Here is a 22,896-nt window from a genome sequence, read left to right as displayed (position 1 = left end):
TTTGACCTCCTGAACATTTTGTTGACCATTTTGTTGAAAAAGACAAAAAATAATACATTCTGCAGCTTGTAATATTGTCATGTAAATACTATTCAGTATGCAAATAATTGCTAGAACGATGAGGGGAAAGTTTCAGACGTTACCTTTTTTATAACCTAAATAGCAAAACATATTTGTATAACGTTTATAATACTTATAAGGTTTATAACGTTTTTATAAAATTTGCAGACGTTACCCTTTTTATAACGTAAACGTGTTTGTATACTTATAAACGTTCTATGCAGCATAATTAGCATTAGCATAACCGTTGAATTAAGAAAAGCTGGAAAATTGCGGATAAGAACAATAAAAAGAAGGGTTTTAATACAGCTTTGCTTTGATATATGATTTGAAATTGCGTAATTTGGACACCAGAGGTCTGTAAACACACGAACCCATTGGAGAATTGAAATAGATGGACGTGGATGATTGACAATCGCGGCCGTTTGTAGTCTTCGCACAAATCACTAGTTCATCCTCGTAATGTGTGATATCATCTCGTATTTTATGCAACTCAATTTTAACGCAACAGAAATGCACGAGGGCTGATCACACGCGTCCGCTGGAAGAAAGCGGCGCGGGAACGTTACCTTAAAACAAAAGCGCAATGGGCATCAAAGGCGTTTAAAGCTCTCGCTTCAGTTCCAGTGTGTCGCTGGATAACATGCAGACGGCAGTGACGCAGGGGCTGCGTTGGACAAGAATCTCGATGCATGCTGACTGCTGAGCACAGATAACCCCGCTGTTGCTGCTTTTCGACCAAAAACATCGAAGGACAGAGCCATTTGTCTGTTGTTGAAATCATCGCAGGTTTTTGCTGGAACGATGGTTTAGGCTGATAACGGGTAAGCACGGATTCCCGATAACAAAAGCCTGCCTGAGCATTGCGGTTTAAATCCTAGTATATAAACAATGCATGTTATGTTAATTATTAGATTTAAGAACAATTCTGTATGGTAATGTAATTAAGAACAACGGATGAGTGTGTGGGCACAATTCTAGGGGAAAACTAGCCATTTGTTTGGTCTTTGGTGCAGATTTTTAACCCCTGCTTAACTGCAGGTAGCGTGTAAAGAGACACTTTTAATGCATTTGATGCAATGCGACGTGATGAAACAGCCGAAGTCTGGAATTGGTTGCTGAATGCATCATTGTGTCTTTTACAGTCAGAGATCTGCATGAACACTATGGCTGCAGTGGTGAATTATTCTCCGCCGTGGTGGGTTAACCTTTTCCATCGCCTTCCGCACGTAAACCTACAGTTTCAGCTGACCAGCAGTGATTTCCGACCGGAGGACTCGGAATATCAAAAGGTAGGTCGAGTTCAAGTGCTACACGATTTGGAAATATGAGACAACGTCAAGATCGATGTGTGCGTGCGGAGCGGCAACATCAAAGGTTGTTCTCATCTCAAGCATGACGTAACCCTCTGAAGGCTTTTACTGCAGTGTGTGGCAACTAGTTAGGTTTTGAGGGATTAGATTGTGAGCATTCAGAGTGTCACATATTTGACAGCTAATGGGATAGTTATGAATAATATACACAAAATGTGTGATTCATACATCATTTTGAGAGTTGACCCAGAATAGACAATGCAGTAAGACAATACTTGTCTATTTAAAACAGTACAAATAAGCACTCTGGCTGAAAAGACTGGTCTGCTGGTTCCCGACCAGGCTTGACATCTTTGGTCAACCAGATTTGTATTTTTACTGGTTAGTAGCATGGCTTTGTTGATGAGGTAGCTTGATCAGTACTAACTAGTTTAAACTATGAAAATTCACACTGGTCAAGCTGTTTTTACGCCTAAAAAGAGTGGCATTGATCAGTTTTAATGACTTCATCTCACTGAGCTCCTCGTGTTGCACATGAGAACAGACTGTCCAATCACTGAGCAGTTACTGTCCAGAAATGATGTTATGCTTAGGAGCTGTGTGGAGATAGTCAGTGTTTGTCTATTTACCCACCCACGGAAATGGATATCAACACCCAGTAGGAGACATTATGAGCCTGTGCATATATAATGCATTTCTACACGAGTATTCAACATTTGGTCATATGTATAATGTAGAGGCATTCAAGATTACTGTTAAATCTCAGTCACAGCAAAATTAAGGGAATGCTGCCAAAAAAAAATGAAAAAAGCAGCCTGTTTGTCAGTATGTTTATTGGTGTAAACATCAAAATAGATGTTTTCACATCGTCTGCTAAGCAAATTTGCTCTGTGCTGTTGTGTTGTGAAATTTTGATTTAAAAATTACAAGGTCAAATAAGACATAAAAAACACGCATGGATGAATGGCTTCCTATAATATCAATAACTTTCACTCAAAATAGGGTGATTTTTCATGTCCTGACAACTTTCAAGGGTCTAATGCTATTTCATGCATTCTGACTTATTTACACTGTTAAAGAGTAGGATTCTAATCATGGATGCTAAACATGGCCAAAATTAGTCTAGAAATCTAGACGCATCCTAGCGGCAGCAAATTTTATTTGCAGTCAGGGTCGTCTAGCAACTCTCCGTTGGCTTGGGAGCTGGAAAAAACAAACTCTGGTCAGACCAATCACATCGTGTATAGAGTCGGTGGGCGGGCTTACCATAATGACGGCAGAGTTGCGGCGGTTCCGCGTGCTACTTGTAAACAAAGAAGCTGGCGAACAGCGGTCTTTCGAATCGGCTTTGGCCGCGACTCTGGGAAGACTTGGAGTTAAGTTTTTCTTTGAGAAAAGAACAAAGAACGGCACTGAAGTCATTCTTAAGAAAGGAAGATGTGTTCTGAGTTTTTCCGACCGGATACGGCGAAAGTTTAATCTATCAACTAGCTCCGCTTCATCTTCGCTGCTCTGGTTGGTTGTAGCGCTATCCTATTGCGTGCAGAGGGAATTTGAAAGACAACCGTTTATCCCAACCCTCGGATTGAGCCCTTCCAATGGTGAGTTCCCAGACCCAACATCTTGATGTGGGTCTGGCTTGTCAGGCTAGGCCAAAATGTCCAAAAAAACAAGTTGGATGTGTGACAGAGTATTTCTGTGCCAAATACACTCCTTCAGGATTCGTATAATTTTCAGAAAGTTTTTTCGAGTATGGCCCTGTATGACTAGCCTGGCTCCGCCCTCCTACGTACTTCCGCTCAATTTTCATTTTCCTTCAGTACTGTCTGGGATTGCGGTATATTGTCTGGTTTTCTCTGGTCAAATTTGAACTGGTCCAATCAGCGAACAGAGGGAGTGGCTGAGAACGATGACGTTGATGTCGTGCGCTAGTTTGAGATGACATGCGTCACGACCAACCGTTAGCGATTGGTTATGGCCAGGGCTCTGAACCGGTTCAAGGAACGGAAACGAACGAAATTTTAAGAGGAACAAAAACGGAAACGAGATCAAAATCAATTTGAATCGTTCTGAACAGAAACGTTAATTTGAAATGACCATTAACCGGTTAATAACGTTATTTTATTGTTCTCTTTAATATTTTAATTTGGCAGTGACCAATGATGAATTGAGTAGTACAGCATGTGACGTTGACGGATCAAGCGTGAGTGAAATGCCCGCGCACCAGTCATCTATGAATCTACCGTCATTATAGAGCGCGCATTTTCATGCAATCAAGTACATTTCTTTCCCCGCTGAGGTCTACAATGAAAGCGCAGGTATTGGAGGACATTATTTTCGAACGTTTAAATAAGCAGTACGGACTTTAAGCTCAAATAGACTGATTTAGGCTAGTTTATGGATTTTGTTTAAGCCTGTCCAAGTAGGCTACTAGCATCTATCAAACATTTTTCCTATAGTCTTTCAGATTGCCAATACAGGACAGGTCAATGTTTTCTATATAGACGGCTGATGCTTCGTATTAAATGGTATGTTATATTGCATTAAATGATCAAGCTTTATTAGCTGACTTAATTTGATTATGTGATGCAAGGACGTGTTGCGCAGTGTTTGCTTTGAAATTAGCAGTTGACGATGCATTAAAAGAGCAATGGTTATTCAGTTTATTTATTCTTTATTAATGCAATTTTTAAAACAAGTCGTGTTGAAAAAAAGTTATGTACAAAGAATGTTATCACTCTTCTGAAAATAATTCGGCATAAGAGGGCCACTTTAGATTGTCTAACGCTCCATTAAAACAGGTCCGCTGTTTATGCTTTGTAATTCTAATGCATGTATTTCTGGTTTTAAAAATGTTATGAATTAAATATTCAAGTTTAATTACCATGCGTTATATTATTATATAGTGAAAATAAGTCTATTTACACATATTTGTTTAAAGTATAGGGTAAAATAAAATTAAAATAATGTTATTAACCGGTATTTTTTCATATCAAACCGTTTTCGGAACAGTAATGTTTATTGAGGAACGCAAAAACGGAAACGCTATAATATCGATTCTGCTCGGAGTGAACCGATTGATATTTTTTTTCCGTTTTTAAGCCCTGGTTATGGTAGATCCAGAGTGGCTCTGGGCAGATCCAATAGTTTTAAACTTCAACAGAGTACCCGCCTTCAAGGAAGTTAACACTTGTCAATGGAGAGTGACCAGACTCTCTGTACAAATTAAATGTACGAGAGTCTGGTAGGACCAGCCTGTCCTGACGTCATAAAGGATGGAATTCCTTGTATGGGCACTTCTCCCGGATGAGCGCGTGCGCACATCAACCAGAGCGAGAGCAAGAGCGCGCCCATCAACGAGCTTCGTCCGGGTTACGTAAGCCGTTGACAGCGCTGTCATTTAGTTTTTATACCACGAAATCAACAATGTCACTAAAATAAGTGTGTTTTTGGTTGTGAGGGAAAGATAACCTTGTTTAGCTTCCCAAGTAACCCAGCGTTAAGGAAACAGTGGATGCAGTTTGTTTTTCTGGAGTTCTGCAAGTGTGCTTGTTTGTTCCAGGTCACGAATCGAAACCGCTGGCAGTGAGTGAAACCGCATCAAATGTCTGTGTTTTATTGGCAATTGCCGCTTGACTCTTTTGCTCCGCCCACTGCATGCCTCCACGAGCTCGGCTGTTTTCGTACAGGTACAGCGTATCTGTCTTTTATAAATATGATAACACTAAATACTCTTCAGCGATTAAAAAGGATGCAATATTACTCTATAGGTACTCAAGATTGACACACAGTGAAAAATTAGCGCTGAAAAGGCTTTGACAGGGTTATTTTTGCAATTGCATATGCATTTGTTGGAGTTTTCCTTTCAGGCGGCAAATTTATGGGAGAAGAGTATTTAAATAAATCATACTAAGTAGGGGCAGGGTTGCCAACTTTTAAGTTCAGGTTGGAGTGAGATTTTTTTTCAGAGCATGTCGTAACTCTCTTTTTTTTTTTTTGGCATTTGGCGTTTTTCAACGCCAAATGCCAAATGCCTTAGAGTTGGCAACCCTGAGTAGGGGTGTGACGAGACACTTATCTCACGAGACATGACGTGACACGAGATTGGTTTCACGAGAACGAGACAAGATTTTTACTTAGTTTTTTTAAGAAATCCTCACTGATGAAATGCATGACTAGAAAATTTGTTTGCAGGTGCATTTGAAATGTTTTAACTCATCATCTTGTAATAATGAATGTCATTTCAGGTCTACTTTCCGAGTATGAATTATCATATGCAGTAATAGACAACAAGCACTATAAAGGTTTTGCCAAAAACTCAACTGACTGGCTTCTTTCATGTATGATTGTCTCTTCAGACCTTAGAACTGCATATGACCTTCTTTTGACCTCTTAACTAAACTCCTTCCCACAAATTGATCATAGATATTATACATATACAACAATAACAATAATACTATAATCAAAGTACTCAATATTCAAAGTGCAAATAGAGACCACATTTTTCTTCAAGCATGATACAGAGCTAAGAGATGGTTACAACGAGACTTATATTGGGAGATATTCGCGTGCCTCAGGGCTTTCAAACAGCAGTAACATATTGAAATCGCATTTGAATGCGTGCTCCCGTTTACTTTCACTTTCAATTTCACGATTGTGCGTACTCTGTGAATAGGGAGCGGTGGTGCTGAACGGGCATTTTAAAATATAAGTCTGACGCTTCTCATGCACAACGAATCCTCTGCCACGGTCCAGTCCACTAACATGTAACACACACTCGTAACACACGCTCAATGTCTTCTCTTCACGTGATCAGTGCTCGTGTTGGATGAGCTGATGGAATTGAAGCGACTGTTATCCACCTGAATTAAATTGTTTTTATTTCTATAAAAAGCAATACTAGAGTGGAGGTGTACACCCTCAACCTCCGTCATGACAGGTCATGACGTGGCACAAGATCTCGTCACATCCCTAATACTAAGTGATTTACTAAGGTTTGCTCTAGTCATTTTACTCGTATTTATTTTTTACCGCCCAAAAAAAGCATGTCTTAAACCAGACACCGATTTGTGCTGCTCTTGGTAGATTGTGTTGGTCATTATGGAAATGATCCTGATGCATTTAATTTTCCCTTCGTCAGTAGATCATTCGCAGAACTTTCTACTCCCATCTGCGCTTTTATGGGATTGCGCTCTCATGCTAATTTGCCTTTAGTAAATCTGGCCCATAGACCTCTTTCAGACAGAGATGAAGGTCACAGAGACACTTTTCAAGTTCAAATGTCAATAAGGCTTGTTTACTGTCCACTACATAAAATGAGGCTATTTTGTCAAAGCGTCCATTCTCCAGAGGACCATAGGAAATAGCATCCAGCTGCGTGAAATTGCAGCCATGGTTGCCTTTGCTCTCCAGCTATAGCTGTCAATGACCACATCCAGAGCACTCCAGTGCTGTATGGCAAAATGGCCAACAACAGGCACTTGTTTCCAAAAAGAAATCTGCGATTAAAAAGATACTCAGGGCTGCAGTAATAGAAATGGATCTCTCCGGTTCAAACGTTGTTTGGAGACATCGAATGAATGCAATGCAGTGCTGAATGCACCATCAACTTATAAAGTTTGTTTAAGAGACATGGGTGCATTAATCACTGCAAATTCAGCTGAATACAAATGCAATTTCATTTGTGCTGTGAATAATTTTCCAAGGTCAAGATCTATTATAAGTGATTACATTCAACTCAGTGCTGAAAGACGACTGAAACCGATGTGCTTGCATGTGAATGTACTAACATTGTGGAAAACATCAATAAGGTGTGATTTTCCTGGGATGCTGAGATGAGATTGGCCTAGTTGGTTGGCTTGTTAGGTCCGAGGTCACAGGAAAGCCACAGGGTATGTGGGGGTAAATCTGTATGAGATGAGGTCATGACAAGCCCTTGGGTCTGTCTGGCCTGGCAGAGCAGAAGGGAAGAGAGTGAGGGAGGGAGGGAGGGAGGGAGGGAGGGAGGGAGGGTGAGGAGAGGAAGAGGAGAGGGGGGTTGGGTGTTGTTATTCTCTTTTTGATAAAAGATGAATGCACCCCTTTCTGTGGGCTTCTGTGAAAATGGGGTTTAATCCCTAATGTATCCCAGAGTGCTTTGCAGGCATCCTTTTGTCAAATGGACACATAGTCTTTATGCCAGTACTCCTTCGCTCTCATTCTCACACTCTCACACTTGCATGCTGGGACATATGGGGGTCTGCACTCGTTCACACCGACACATAGGGAGAGCAAGCAAACTACTTGATTTGAAGATCACATGCCAGTACAACAGTTGAAAATGGAAATTATAACCTGTAAATATCTACTAACAATGGTAGTTGATGCATGAAATTAATTCTCTCCCGACCTGCTTCAAATGCCGTTCACTCCCCTTCATAATTTTAATATAATAAAATGTTATTAAATAATACTGTAATAAAATACATAAATAATAAATTATATATATTATTCTATATTATTTTAAGTAATCTCTTCTGTTGAACAAGGCTAGGCTTGTTTGATTTAAAAAATACAGTGAAATTAGTTATATTGTAAAACTTACTTTAAATTGTATTAATGCTTTCTATTATATATTATAAAATGACATTTATTCCTGTGATGACAGCTGAATTTTCAGCATCATTCCTCCAGTCCTCAGTGTCACATGATCCTTCAGAAATCACATTTTGTGGAAATCCTGATACAATTTTTTTTTTCAGGATTCTTTGATGAATAGAAAGTTCAAAAGAACAGCATTTATTTGAAAACATTTTAATAGATTTTTTTTGTAACATTGCAAATATCTTGACTGTCATTCTATAATTTTTATCAATTTAATGTGGGCTTGCTGAATAAAAGCATTAACTTCAGGCCAAAAAAATTTATAAAAAATCTTACTGACCTCAAACTTTTGGTAAACCTTTTATTTATTAGTCACTTGTTTATTTATTAGTAACCCCTTTGGTGATGTTAGTGGCAAAAAGGTGAATATAAGATCATAACTTAATGTAAAACAATTATACAATTTTAAAATGTTCGTTTTAGCTGGAATATCTTTTTAAATGAACACCTTTCTAAACTATTTTCTCAACAGCTTCCATATAAATGGGACAAAGATGGCACACATGCACCCATATGAACTCGGGCACACACATAGGCCTATCCAGTGCAATTTTGGCATTATTCAGCCCCCAAGGACCCCTTCAACCATCTTTAAAACTGTGCTTACATCCTGGCACTGAGAAGAAGACATATATTTGCACTTTTGGATTGAAACCATCTGTGCGGCGGAGGGTTCGCTTGGATCTCAGGGCACTCAGCACAATAGTTTGTCTGGATCTGGCCCACCAGTAGCTGCCAAAACATGTCAGCACTTTGTCCTCCTCTTTTCTCTGTACTTTAATGCCACATGGACCGTATCCACAACCACACTGGACGTTCTTATGTCTTTCTATCGAAAGGTTAATAGTGATTGTCTTATTCGCTAATGAATCATTCTTTTAAATTAGTTCTTTTTTTAATGATTTGGTCAAATCTATTCACAAAGGGCCTGTAGCTCACGACTTCAAGAGTTTTTACAATCTGTGAAATTTAATTGAGAACATGAATATAAACACTAGCATTTAACTAATATTTAGGACTGTTTCACTACAACACAATAACATAACCACACAGGGACTTCTGGGAATGCTGTGAAAGTTATAATTCACCCAAAAACAAAAATGTATTCACTCTCATGTCACTCCAAAATTGTGACAATTTATCTTCAAGAACTGTTTTTGTTCATGCAATGAAAGTTAATGGGATCAAAAACAGCCCAACAACATAGTTATATATATTATTAAATTATATATATTTTTAATTTATTTAGTTTTTGTAACCATAATTTTAACCACATTGTTGCTAGGTTCAAAATGTTTAAAACAATAAAGTTTTTCATGTATTACATGTTTGGAAGGCCATGAGGACAGAATTTTAAGTTTAAGTTTAAATGACTTAATCTGTGAATCTTTTTGCAATTGTTTCGTTTAAACCATGGCTGTGTTCCAGTTCGTTTTTTTGCCCTTCCCTCACTAACTTCCCTCAGTCTCGTTGACTTGGATGTACGTCATTGCTCGCGTTGCATGAGTGCCCACTACTGGCTGAACCCTTTAATTGGAACGTCCTAAGCCCTTGATCACCTGGAATCCGCTATGGATTTGATTTATTTACTTTTTCCCCCCTACGAATTTGTTTAATGCAGCATTTTTTATGTATATAGGTGTGTTTGGGTTGTTTAAATAAAAAATATCAGATTTGTTTGTGGTGGGGGTAAATTAATTAAAGTCTCTTTAAGATGAGTCATTTCACTCGGCGGCCATCTTTGAAATGCCTCTCGGGCATGTAAGTGCAGCTATCTCTTTGAATGGGGAAACTTCAAATTCTTACGATTAAATTTCATATTTGAAATCACCAATGAAATCTGACAACAACTGTCTCATAAATGTTGTTTCTGAATGCTCCAATCATGACTGCAGCTGCAGTGATGCGAGACTTTACTAATCAACAATTGGCTCTTTCATTTAGAAGGCGGTGCTTATTCACCATATTGGGCGTTGCACTTTCTCCCAATTATAAGTAATTGGAATGCACATTCTTCCTATATGTAAGTTGTTTTTTTTTATTAATTTATTAAATGCGATCTGCGGCGACGTCACAATCGTGTTGCATTGTGGTATATGGAGCTGCCTGAAGTGTACATATGATATAGATCGAGGGGTCGAGGGCCTATCCATATAAACTTCACTTGTCTACTTCATGAAGTGGAATGCACTTCAAAATGGCGGCGGGGTTCCCCCTAAGACAAGTGCTTAGGAAAGTTTACGAGTGTGTGTCTAAAATGTATTTATTTATTTAATTATTTATTGTGTGATTTGAAAATGCAGCATACACCTAGAAAAAATTTCCGTAAGGGGACAATAAAGTATATCATATCGTATCGTAAGCAAAGTGGAACAAGGCCCAAGTGTCTAAATGAACCAAGTCTCTAAAATGAGGTAGAGCTATCAATGCTAGAAGATAACACTATGATAGTTGTAGATGTTATTCTGTAGAGTCATATTTGGAGGTCTAGTATAGCTAAACTAAAGATGTAATTGTATATTACAGTATTTGTGCCTCCCTTTGTTCACCTTGGGCTAGCTGTCTACTTCCTGTATGTGGAAAATGGGATTAGCAGATGCTGACTGCACATGTGTTTTGGTTGGTATCAGGCTTCTGTTTTCTCAGCGTTACTGTAGTAAAAATCTCTGCACAACTTTTGTCTGTTCTGTGTCCGAAATGAGAGGAATTTATGACCCTTTCTAAATTTGCAATAGTTTGAGAAGATTTCTTTTAGTTGAAGACGGCTCCTACAGCTGTGTTGCTGTTCTCATTTGACGTGGAAAACGCACTAGGGTTTTTTTTCTCAGTAGGGAATGCTGGAATAATTAAAAGCATATTGGGCAGGAAAGGGGCCCAGCTGGCAGGAAGTCACGAATAGTGCAGATGAAACGATTTACACCAGAACACTGCGCTGTACACACAAAAACACACGTACTAATGACACATAAACACTGAGCTGAGAGGTAAATGTCATTGCGCTTAAATGACCATGATTACTGTTTTAGCTTAACCATTATTCTCTTTGCACAGATTGAGGTAATATGGTGATTTACGTGTTCTGTGGTTTTGTCAATAGCAGTGTGTGCTACAGCGTATTACTGTGTAAAATTGTGCTGTCATAGACCAGATCCTAAAGATCTGTTTAGTTATTTACATGCACATTAATTAAATTGTCTGGGTTTATTTTTTGGTTTAATTAAAAGCACTAGAGCTGCAAGATTCATCTTTAAAAGATCGCAATCTCGATTCAAACACCCTTGCGGTCTTATTCCAAAAATCACTTTTGAGTTGTACATTTATTTTTATTAGTTTGCAAAATATATACTGGAAATTCACTTTTAATCAAATATTGTGAACAAAAATGAAAGCAAATAATATAAGAAAATGTGCTCTTATTTTGTAAATCGAAAACAGAAATATTTTATTATAATTTTGTCCAGACTTGAGGTATATAGGCATATTGGTGAACTGTTTATTAGTCTACTAGCTAAGAAAGGATATGCTAAAGGAACAAATGAATATTTCTGACAGTAGTGTTGTTGTGACTGTTAATAGTGCCCATCTGCTTATATTTACCAATTCTGGTGCTTCATAATGATTCTAGAGAAAATTTGACTTTAAAAACATATTGGATTCCTGCCTGCACATTCATGAAGTATTTGTGTTTGGTTTTAAGGCATTCCTGTAATTAAATAGTGCCAACTAACTGCCATCCTGCTCTTTATTACTACTGAGTCGCACAATACAAACTAAAGTTGAATCTCGCCCTCCCTGTGTGTCTCTGAGGGCTGGTAATAAGATAATTACATTTGAGAGTTTTAGGCTCCCTCCCCCACTCTCATCTTCTCCTGGATTTTTTTGTATGGTCTCTGCTCTTTGGTCTTGATCGCTTATTAGTCTCCGTTTGTGATCAAATTTAAATGTGTTGCCTAAACTTCATCACTTGTCCAGGAAATCTCAGCTTCATAAACTTGGGTTTGAGTTAGTGTTAGGCTATAGTAATTATAATTAGCTTTATATAAAACAATAAATAAAGATATATACACGTTTAGATTAGCAACGAAAGTGTGTGTGTGTGTGTGTGTGTGTGTGTGTGTGTGTGTGTGTGTGTGTGTGTGTGTGTGTGTGTGTGTGTGTGTGTGTGTGTGTGTGTGTGTGTGTGTGTGTGTGTGTGTGTGTGTGTGTGTAAGGGAGGGAGGGAGGGAGAGAGCTGATAATTAATCCTCTCTAATCTCTTTATGCTCTCGGTGGTGACTGACTCAAATGAGCTTTGACACATCAACAGACAGAAGCTGACATCTCGTTCACAGGTCCCTCGATCTCACAGATGACCAGACAGGAACGAATATTAATGTTGTAAAAAATCTCATGACACCAGCTTTAAGCCATAACACTAACAATAAAGCATTTCAATTTAACTTTATGGGTGAAAATGACCGCATTGTGTCAGTGACACTGGTGGTCCTGCCGTGATGAGCGTCTGCACGGGTATCTGACTAGGTCACTCTGGGCATTTGAGGTCAAATTTGTGATCTTGCTCTATTTAGCCAGCCAAAGCCTGTGATTATCAACTGTTTGCAGATGCTGCATTTCCTTTTATTCCCTGAACTGTCTTTCAGTAAGGTTTTTAGAACAGAGGTTATCAACCTTTTTGACTCGAAGGCCTAACCCTGACTGTCCAACGCAATATTAGAACATTAACAGAACTTGTGTGTGTGTGTGTGTGTGTATATGTATGTGTGTAGCCTATGTATGTATACATTACTTGTTCATATACATTACGTGTGTGTGTGTGTGTGTGTGTGTGTGTGTGTGTGTGTGTGTGTGTGTGTGTGTGTGTGTGTGTGTGTGTGTGTGTGTGTGTGTGTGTGTGTGTGTGTGTGTGTGTATATATATATATGGTATATATATGGTATTCCAGTGGAAACGAACAATTCCCTTGTATTCGTATGTTTGAAAACCAAAGAAAAAGTCTGAAACCAAACACTTGTTGCTTAATATGATTTACCCAAGTAGGACATACATCTGGATCAGCACCCTTGTTAGTGCTGGATGAACATTCAGAAGATAATTTCACTGTGATTTTTAAATTATGGTTGGGAATACCTCTCGGGCTTTGATTTTGATAGGAATGTTGTTCCAGGACTAACAAGGGATGTTGATTCAGTATCATGTCCTAGAAGATTTTGGCACCATATTGTGTGTGTGTGTGTGGTTATGCAGACTTGTATACAGTAGAACTTCTGAGCTCTTACGACACACAGCTCTGAGACCAAAAGAAGTCTCCCGTGTTCAGCCTGACCTACATTTTCTGCATATGGAGATTTTCATGGTACACAGTAGCCATGGATTAAAAAAAAAAAATCTAGATAATTCATGACACTTCTGGTGCACTTCAGCTCTTTGTGGATGTAGATCTGGATTAAACATGCAGGACTCTTTTTTTATATCTAGAAAAGCATTTCACACACAAAGAAATATAATAGTCTAAAATTATGTTACTCCAGATTCCAATAAAAAAGGATACGTGATACTGTACGATAACAAAAGATTGTGATTGAAAGACCCAGCCTTCAATGGCCTAATGGTATTCTTTATTGTTCTCGGTACATTTACTGCTCCACTAAAAACAGAGGTCTAAATTACTCTTTCTCTCTCTCTCTCTGCAGTCTGTGTTGTTGCTAGGTGCAGCAGCATTGGTGTGTTTGGCACTGGACCTCCTCTTCCTCCTTTTCTACTCTTTTTGGCTGTGCTGCCGTCGCAGGAAGAACCAGGACTCTCCCAATGCGGACTGCTGCTGCACCGCTTGGTGTGTGATCATCGCCACGCTCGTGTGCAGGTCTGTGAGTTGCATGCTTATACACTTCAACACAAAACTTATCACGTAATAATGCAGCAACCAGAAATGGAAGCTTGTATTTGGCTAATCTTAAAAGCTCTTCAAGGGCACAAGAGACTAAACGTGTGTTCACACTCGGCAGGTTTGGTTCGATTAAAACAAACTCGATTGCCCTGTTAGGTCAGTTCATTTTAGTAAGTGTGAACGCTGCCATCCAAAACCCTGTTGCGCACCAAACAAGTGGACAGAGACTCCTGAACATGAACTCTGGTGCGGTTCGACTGAAATATGTACGCAATGTCACAAGATGCTCAAGCATACCTGTTTTTTCTCATCATAGGAGCTATGTTGCCCATTACAGTTGGGTCTCTTGCAGCTATTCTTCGTTTGTGTGTAATGGAGGAATTCCTGGTGCTATTTTGACTCCTTTACACATTATATAAGCTCTTTGAGATCTCAGCTGGTAAAAATACCATCATATACGGACTACCGGCACATCCGGGAACTTAACTCTTAATTTCGTCAACGCCCCTTTTTGGGGGAAAATAAACTAGACTTCCCATAGACTTCCATACAAAATAGCGGCACAAAACAACGTCCGTACATAGTTGGCAGGCTTGAATAACTTAAGAAATCATTTATTAAGCATTTATTTTTTGGTCCGGACCAAAATAACCTTAACTACAAAGTGTGCACACACTCCAGGGCTCCAGACTAACTTTTTTCACTAGGAGCACAGTGGCCCCCAACTGAAAATTTTAGGGGCACAACCAGAAATTTTAGGGGCGCACACCGTAAATCAACATGCTAACCAAATCTACTAATTTCCACTGTATTACTAATAGGGATCGGTATCGTTAAGGTTTTAATGGTATTACTACTCTTACCGATACTGCTTATCGATCCGGTACTTTAACAGTATTCTTATCGGTTCTTTTTATTATACTTTTTTTAAAAAAAATTTTATAAAAAAAATAAACACAATTAAGAACATAATTAACATGGCTTTATAATCTGAAAAGTAAAATATCTATAGCAAAAGAAACCACAAAGTTTGAACAAAAATATAAAACATCTATTTTGTGAATGGACCAGTGTGTAGGCATTCGGAAGGTCTGCTAACATTAATATTACAGTAAAGAACAAACCTACAAAGAAATCTAATAAAGTAATGAAATGTAAAATAACACTGCATAGTTTTCACTGTATAAATTGATAGATTAATGCTTATAAAAGCTTATAAAAGTTATTAATTCAAGAGATGTGAATATTTTCTAATTGCCTTTTGTTCGATTCGAATTAATGGCTCAATCGTCAGCAGGTTTATAGACGCTGCCCCTTTAAGACCGATCGAATGTAGAACTAATAATATCATATTCTCCTATTTCTCCAAACTATTTACGCCCATTTAATATATAAACTGTTAAAATAACTACTCTCCAATCCGGTCATTTTGACACCGGCTATTTGTTGTTTATTTGATGGTTTAGACGCGCACACGAAGCCTAAAATATTAAGTGCAAGTCGGTCCATTTCGCAGCACACACATATAAGCCGCCTTGAAGTTGGAAACCGCGTCTCTTGCGCGGATTTTTGTGCATTTAATAGCTCTTTATTATCAAACACATCCCGCAGTTTAGCAACAGTAGAGACTGCAGTTTACAACAATCACTGAATCTGACGTTTAGTTTAGGTTTAAGGAGAAATGACAGCGCAGCTGTGAAGGGAAGGATGAGCTCGACGAACATGGCTACAGGAATAGTTTTAACTCATTCCATCTTTTTATAATTCTTGGAAGCCAAAATCGAAAATAAAATTAGATTAATATCACAGCACATCCCTAAAGTTTAAGAAGACTAAACTTTTGTGTAGTTCTCTTGGCCATCGTCACTCATTAAAGCTGACGGTGGTGTTGTGTTCGCTGCAGCTCCACGTGACCGTGCTCGCTCGCTTTCTCTCTCTTCTGGATTGCGAATGGCAAAAATGCATCACGGACAAATGGTTTAATATTATCTCATATAGAAACGGCTGGCAAAGATAGAATTTGCCAGACATAACGTCTATCAATTATAATTAGTAAGTGTATTTTCTTAATTTCTCCAGTACCGACAGCAGGCAAATTTACTGGTCGCACATGTGCGACTGGATGTAAAATTCAGTCGCACACTTTCAAATTTTAGTCGCAAAATGCGACCATTTAGTCGCACTCTGGAGCCCTGCCTCAAAGGGTTAGTTCACCCAAAATGAAAATTGCTGTTCCACAGAAGAAAGAAAGTCATATAGGTTTGTAATAATATGAGGACATTTATTTGTTGACTCATTTATTTGTCCCCTGCCATTGATGGAATTTTCAATTATTTATAAGACCAGGGCAAAATCGCTAGCCCGACGTCCCAGGCCTATGGTATCTTCCAGCCGGGCAACCAAAACGTATCACGGCCTTGCCCGACGGGCTATTTTAAATTGTGAATAAAATTCCTTTCTTGCTTTGCGTTGTTGACTCTCTTGACTGGTTATCTGAAGGAAAATTATGATCACGGATGTTTTTGATCATGCTGATTTGTCCGCAGTGAAGTTTAGCCGATGTATGTGTGTGCGTTTGTGATGAGTGGAAGCGCTCGATGTATATGACAATAAATTAATAAAGCCTATAAGCCTACAGTGGAGAAAATTGTGAAGTCGTTGTGTGCGTGCGTGTGTACGTGCGTGCGTGTGGGCGCTAAAATCTTAAGAGACGCATAGAATTAAGTTGGCGTTTCAGTTCTACAAAGGGAAAAAGACAGGTCAAGACAGAAATTAATAGAAATTTCAGTTCAGGTAGAACCAAAACAAAATCCATTTGTAATGATGATTGTAATTTGATTATTTTTCTTAGGTTTTTGTTTAAAATGTTGATGTCCATTTTTTTACTAAACTCTCCCACATTCAAGTGTTGATTAAAAAAAGACAGCATGAAGCTAAAATAAAAAGGTTTTCTTTTTTTTTTTAAAGAAGAGTGGGTAAAGAGTTAACAAAAGCCAGAAAATAAGAACAGAAGAGCTCTCAAGTAATAGCTGTATGACACATAATTCATGTAACGCATATGGCAGCTTATTAAACGCCTAACCCACGCTGATGAGCGCCGCTGGCCATGATTCATGTGAAATAGTAGGTGTGTGTTTCTCTCTGCGCAGTGAGGAATGGATGGTATCTCGTCTGTATTTTTAGTGATAATCCATGTCTGCATCTCAATGTACGACTGACAGCATCCTGCACACACTCGGCTGCGTTAACCCGTTCTTGCTTAGGATAGTTGGGACATTGCTGGGACATTTTTCATAACCCACATGCTATCATCTGACTCTGATAGTTAGGTAAACAAACTTCCGCCTGCTTTTTTGTCAGTTCTGATAAATCATTTACACTAGTTGACCTAGACAATTAACCTCAACATTTTAAATAATTTCTTTAGATTGACATGGTACTGAATTTCATCTTCCTTTTAAATTGGTTCAGTTCAGTAAATATGGAGGCGTTTGTGTGCAGTTTATCTTGTTGTGGTCTCTGGTTAAAACGTCTCTAATTATTCCTGTCAGATCTCTTTAAATATAGAGAGGGTTGAGAGGTCAGATCAGGCTGGCAGCCATTGCACACTGAACCCTGAACACAGAGGTTAAGTAGTTTAATCAAGTGTCTGCATTAGTTGGGGGTTAAAATTATGTCGGCTAAATTGTCCTGCGATGACCCCGTTTAATAATACCAGCTGCTATTTTCTGTGGTCGTGATGTAGAAACAGAGTGGATTGGTTTTGAAATAAAAGCTTCGCTGAAATACTGTGGAGGGTTGTTGGTTTCGTTTTTTAAGTGGGAGACTTTGCTGTAGTTGTTCACACTTGGTCAGTAAAAGAATATCTGGAAATAACTGCCTGTCGTGATCTATTGGGAAGTTTGCAAGACCTGGGATTTTAGGTTCCTTCATTTATGTAAACAATAAAGGTGTGGTGACTGAGGTCACATTTACAGTTGTCAGGTGAAATTAAGCAGGCGAAATCCAGGAATTCATGTGACATGGGGCGAAAAAGTCCCCCCATGCAGATACCGCTTGTGTTCAAGTCTACAACTCTGTACATCAATAATGATTGTTTTAATAACTTTGCAAGTAATCATAAAGTATTCAAATAAACTAATATGTAGCTATTGAAGGGAAACTCTTTTAAAGTCCCCCTATTATGCTATTTCAAAGTTTCCCAATTTAGTCTCCTACAACAGGTTTACATGCATCAAAGGTCAAAAAACACTTTCATTTTCTCATAATGTACATTGCACATCACCACATTTTTCAATTATTCTCAAATAACGCATTGGATGAATCAGTCTCTCTAAATCCCTCCTTTCCAAAAGCGTACTCTGCTGTGATTGGTCAGACGGCCCAGTCTGTTGTAATTGGTCTTCCGCGTACAGCCCACATCGGAAACAAAACGCTTATTACAATAAGCTTCAGCTGCGGAGACTTCCTAAAGCTCAGCAATTATACACACTGTAAAGACGACAGTAACAATGACATCGATATTTACCATATCAATCCGAGTATTAGTCCAATGATGAAACATTGGACAATATAAAACACAAAACTACATATTTTGAACACCCGGTAGAAAATATATACATCAATAATTAATCATACTTACAGGTTGTGATTTTGAGGAGCAAGCTGTTCCAAATGAACTGGGTACTGACCAGGGCCGGGTTTCCCAATAACGATGTATCTTAGCTCTAAAGAGCGTGTTCTACGAGCGAAGTTACGATCACTCGCAGCAATTCCACGTGCGTTTCCCAAAAATGTACTTAACATGAACGCGCGAGAACGCGCTCTAAGTGCTACTTAAGAGTCGCTGTCCATTTGCGAAGTGCTGAAATATAACCTTATATGGAATCGTTTCCTCTGAACGTTTCACCTAATAATTGTCATCTGATGTGGATTAGCAATCAAAACACGTCTAGGCTATATAAAGCAACTACCTACAGGCTGAGGCACTGACAAAAGGCTGAACAAAAAAAAAACAAGAAAAGATACCTTTCAAAAAGACGAAATAAATATCCTCATTTAATTCAGATGTGTATTTATAATTTTTTTGTTTTTTACCTGCCCTCATAATTTTTTTGTCAGTTTCCACAAAAATATTAAGCTGCAGAACTGTTTTTTTTATTTTTTTTATCAACATTTATAATAATGAGAATATTAAAATAAAAAAATAAATAAAAAAAGTGTACAATAAAGTACAATCAAAACCTTATAGTATTATCACAATGCACTTGAATAAAGTTAAAGGTGTAATCTGCCGGTTGTCCTGTAGGTGACCTCATAACTCTGTCCTCTTACGATACACTTAGAGATTTACGATTACTCCAGAGCACTCGTAGATCTACGATCATTTTCAAGTGCTACTTAAGTTACGATGCTTTTGGGAAACAGACCTTAATATTACGATCACTCGTACAATCGTTTTTACGATCAACTTAGGCTTACGATGCTTTTGGGAAACGCAGCCCTGACCTAAATCCCACGTTGAACTCTGAGATTTGAGAAGCACTTTTCAGTAAAATGACATTTGAGGGCTGGTCAAGTTGTTCGTGTGCGGACAACGTACAACATAGGAGGCCATTAAGCAAATATCTTTTCTAGTGACGTAGAACCATAGCGCAGTGGGATTTGAATAAAAAAACGACTCGTTTAGGCGGATTCCCAAATTTATTTATTGTGCACTTTCGGCTTTACAACTTTGCAGAACGTTTACATTCACAAACAACTATATTACACACTGCTTGAAAGGGAATATTCGAAAAACCACAATAGTTTAAATTAAACTCTAATTTGTGTAAATAATAAGCCATCATTTTGCATATGAATTTGGAATAGTTTTGTTTTCATTAACTGTTACTCATTATTGTTCTAATCACTTTTGGGTTCCTTCCTTTGTCTTCTGTTCTGATTATTTTCTGGGCTCTCCTCCCATTTATCCCCCCACAAGGGTCATCAGACGATCTCCTCCCCTCTGTTCCACCCCTTCTGCCTTCCCTCCCTCCTCCTCTCCCTCATCAGCATACGTCTGTCCTATATCTGACTTCATGCTCTTCCGTTCATGCTGTGATTGACAAACAAAGAAGAGATTAATTCCCTTAGAGAGAGATGGATGCAGAAGAACCAGAAAAAAGGACAATGTCGCCTGATTGATTGAGCGAGATGCAGATAAAGCTTAACGGAGAAAAAAGAGAGAGTTGCGGATCAGACAGAGTGATGGGTCCATGGCAGAGATGAGAGATGTCATGCTGATATGATGGCTCAGATGAAACACATTGTGCCTCATGCATCATTAAGCACATCAAATAGTGCACAGCACATGCTCATGGGTGACCTAAAACACTGTGGCGCTCTCCTAAAAACTTAATCTCACTAATGTTTTGTGTCTTTAGCTTTAGTAGCTCAATGAATGTTCATTCAGAACGGTTCAAAATACAGTAAGCAAATAATTTTCATGACATTCAGTTCCATTAAATGAATTATTTCAGTAGGGTTCAGAACAAGTTAGGCTTTAACAACAGTTAGGGTAATGTTGATCACCACAAAAATAATTTTGACTGGTCCCTTTTTTTGAGCTTCCCCAAAAGAACCGTTATTGGAATCTTTCATTTGAATTTGAATCGATTCAGGTCAGAGAAATACAAAAATGCTTCACTTGGTTTTTCGCTATGATTCAGATTTGGGTGCTGTTTACAGAACTACGTTTTAAATTAAATACTGAATTTTTTTATGCGTTTTGGCTGTTTATTTAGCCTACATTCAGACTGCAGATAAATGTGGGCCCAATACGTTTTTATTTTTAATACATTTTTTTGCAACTCAGATCTGTTTTTCTCATGACCGTGTGAACCACACAAACCACATGGAATCTGATCTTTTCAATTCCGATTTGTGCCATTTCCATATGTGGTACTAAATCTGATACAGGTCAGATGTTTTGCAATGCGACTTCAGTCTGAACAGTCATATCGGAATTTATGCGACTTTTACGTCACTCTAGAGCACAATTCTGCGCTTATCGGAGTCATTTCAAAGATTTTACATAACGACATATCAAGACAGTTGTGAAAGTTAGTCAGTGGAAGGGCAGGTATGTGTCAGAACTAAGTGTTACAGTGACAGCTCTAAACACAAACAAAACATGAGGCTCGGATACATTTGCTGGCTTTGGCAGCAGATCACACTATAAATCAATGAGTAATCGATTACTTTAATGTCTTTCGTGTTTACTTCCGTATGACAGCGTGCTGTCCTGTCTTTTTATCATTCTTTTGTTAATGCAGGTCAGTTCAGGACCATGATCTGTTCACATTGGAATCCTATATTGGCCACTTTGAAAACAACAATGTGAACTGCTATACAAAAAATCGGATCTGAGCTATAAATCGGAATTGAGACTGGCTCGCAGTGTGAACACTTCGATGACAACAGCATTTTTAGGGGCCTGAAAAGGCAAACTTTTGAAAACGAGTTTCAAAGTGAAGGTTTTAAAAAACTTTACCATTATAGCAGTGCATTTCACACCCAGGCCTTCAGTGGTATCCAACCTGAATTAATTCACCTCTTAATAAAATCATCATGACGCCACAGCTATAGAAACCAACAATATTAGCCTATACAGAAACGCAGTAGGCTATAACAGGGCGTTGCGTCTCTCATGGAGCGAGAATGAATGATTCAATTATTAAATTATTTAAGAGTTATTAACGCAGGAAACCCAATTGACACAATTCAACAAGTCTCCTTTCACTGCAGCCACAGCTGCGCCACATCATATCTAACAGAAGCTTCGATCCGCTCCGGGTTTTCCGTGCATTTTTGTAGAAGGCTAACGTTACCTTTTGAGTTCTCCGATCACCGAAAGCAAATTGTGCGTTTTTTTGTGCATATTTTACACGAAAGAAAACGTAACAGCATAAATGGTTCTTGAAAAATCTTACTAACAGTATGACAAATTTATTTCAGGTGAGGTACAAAGATAAAAAAAAAGTTTTTTACATTTAAACCCCACAAAACTATATTTGAATAGTATGAAAATGTTGTAAATGATATATTAGTAACGAAAATAATAATAATTTAAAAAATTGATCATAAAATTTCACGAAAAAATAAATCACATTCATCACTGAAAAAAGGGGGCACGGATTAGCCAGCCCAGGGTTGACTGTAGGATATAAAAAATGTAAATACAGTTCATTATAGCTTAACTAACTCACCAAAATAGGCTATGATTATTACACAAAACATGCCAATGTGTGCAGTAAATTTACTGCTATTACCCATGCTCTCAAACAAATCAAGATCCGCTGGACTTCAAAATCAGTGATGGTATACATTACAGTCCGTTCGTTTTTAGCCGTGACAGATCGAATAGCGTTCTGTGACTGTGCGTTAAGCTGGAGAAGGCAGTATGCGGGAATTTTGAAAACGGCTTTGTAAGTATGTTAATTAATACATTAATTTTGTCTCCTCTGTCAGCCATTTGGGTTTGAAAAAACGCTATTAAAACAAAAGATGCGGTTTGCTGCTCGAAATCTGATTGGCTGATTAAATCGGAGTGATTATCTGATTGGTTAAAGCGCACAGTTTCATTGCCATTCATTTAAGCTAGCGGCGCCCGCGATATTGATTCTGAAGGCCTCAAGGCAGATTTCTTTGACCTGGCAACACATGATGACTGAAATATGATTGGATGAAAGCTCTAACATAAACAAACACTACTGGAAGCAGCGCAACCAAGAGAAAAGCGATGAAGTTAATAAAATAGACTATTAGGAATAATTTAACACACATTCATGGAAAAATATATTAAAATTTAAGTCTGATTCTGATAGTGACCCTGACGGCCCACCACTGCATTATAGTCTCCGTTTAAACTACAAAAACGTGAATTTGTGAAAACAGAGACGTCATGCGCATGAGTATTACATGTTCAGTCTATGGGCCCTATTTTAACGATCTGAA

At 38.3% G+C, this 22,896-nt stretch overlaps 1 protein-coding gene across 1 annotated transcript in view; it reads left to right on the top strand.

Moving 5' to 3' along the window:
• Positions 1–436: 436 nt before the first annotated feature.
• The window catches only part of ttyh3b (tweety family member 3b), a 61,275-nt gene continuing 38,815 nt past the window's right edge, over positions 437–22,896 (top strand). Inside the window, exons 1-3 of the mRNA XM_079813525.1 lie at positions 437–884; positions 1,206–1,352; positions 13,706–13,875. Coding sequence (XP_079669651.1) covers positions 1,218–1,352; positions 13,706–13,875 — 305 coding nt within the window. The 5' untranslated portion in view covers positions 437–884; positions 1,206–1,217. The remainder of the gene's footprint in view (positions 885–1,205; positions 1,353–13,705; positions 13,876–22,896) is intronic.

This window comes from Gobio gobio, assembly GCF_949357685.1.
Source record: "Gobio gobio genome assembly, chromosome: 3".
In the NCBI taxonomy this organism is placed as follows: domain Eukaryota; kingdom Metazoa; phylum Chordata; class Actinopteri; order Cypriniformes; family Gobionidae; genus Gobio; species Gobio gobio.
Note: the sequence above shows the minus strand (reverse complement) of the source record. Positions and strands in the feature narration are given on the sequence as shown.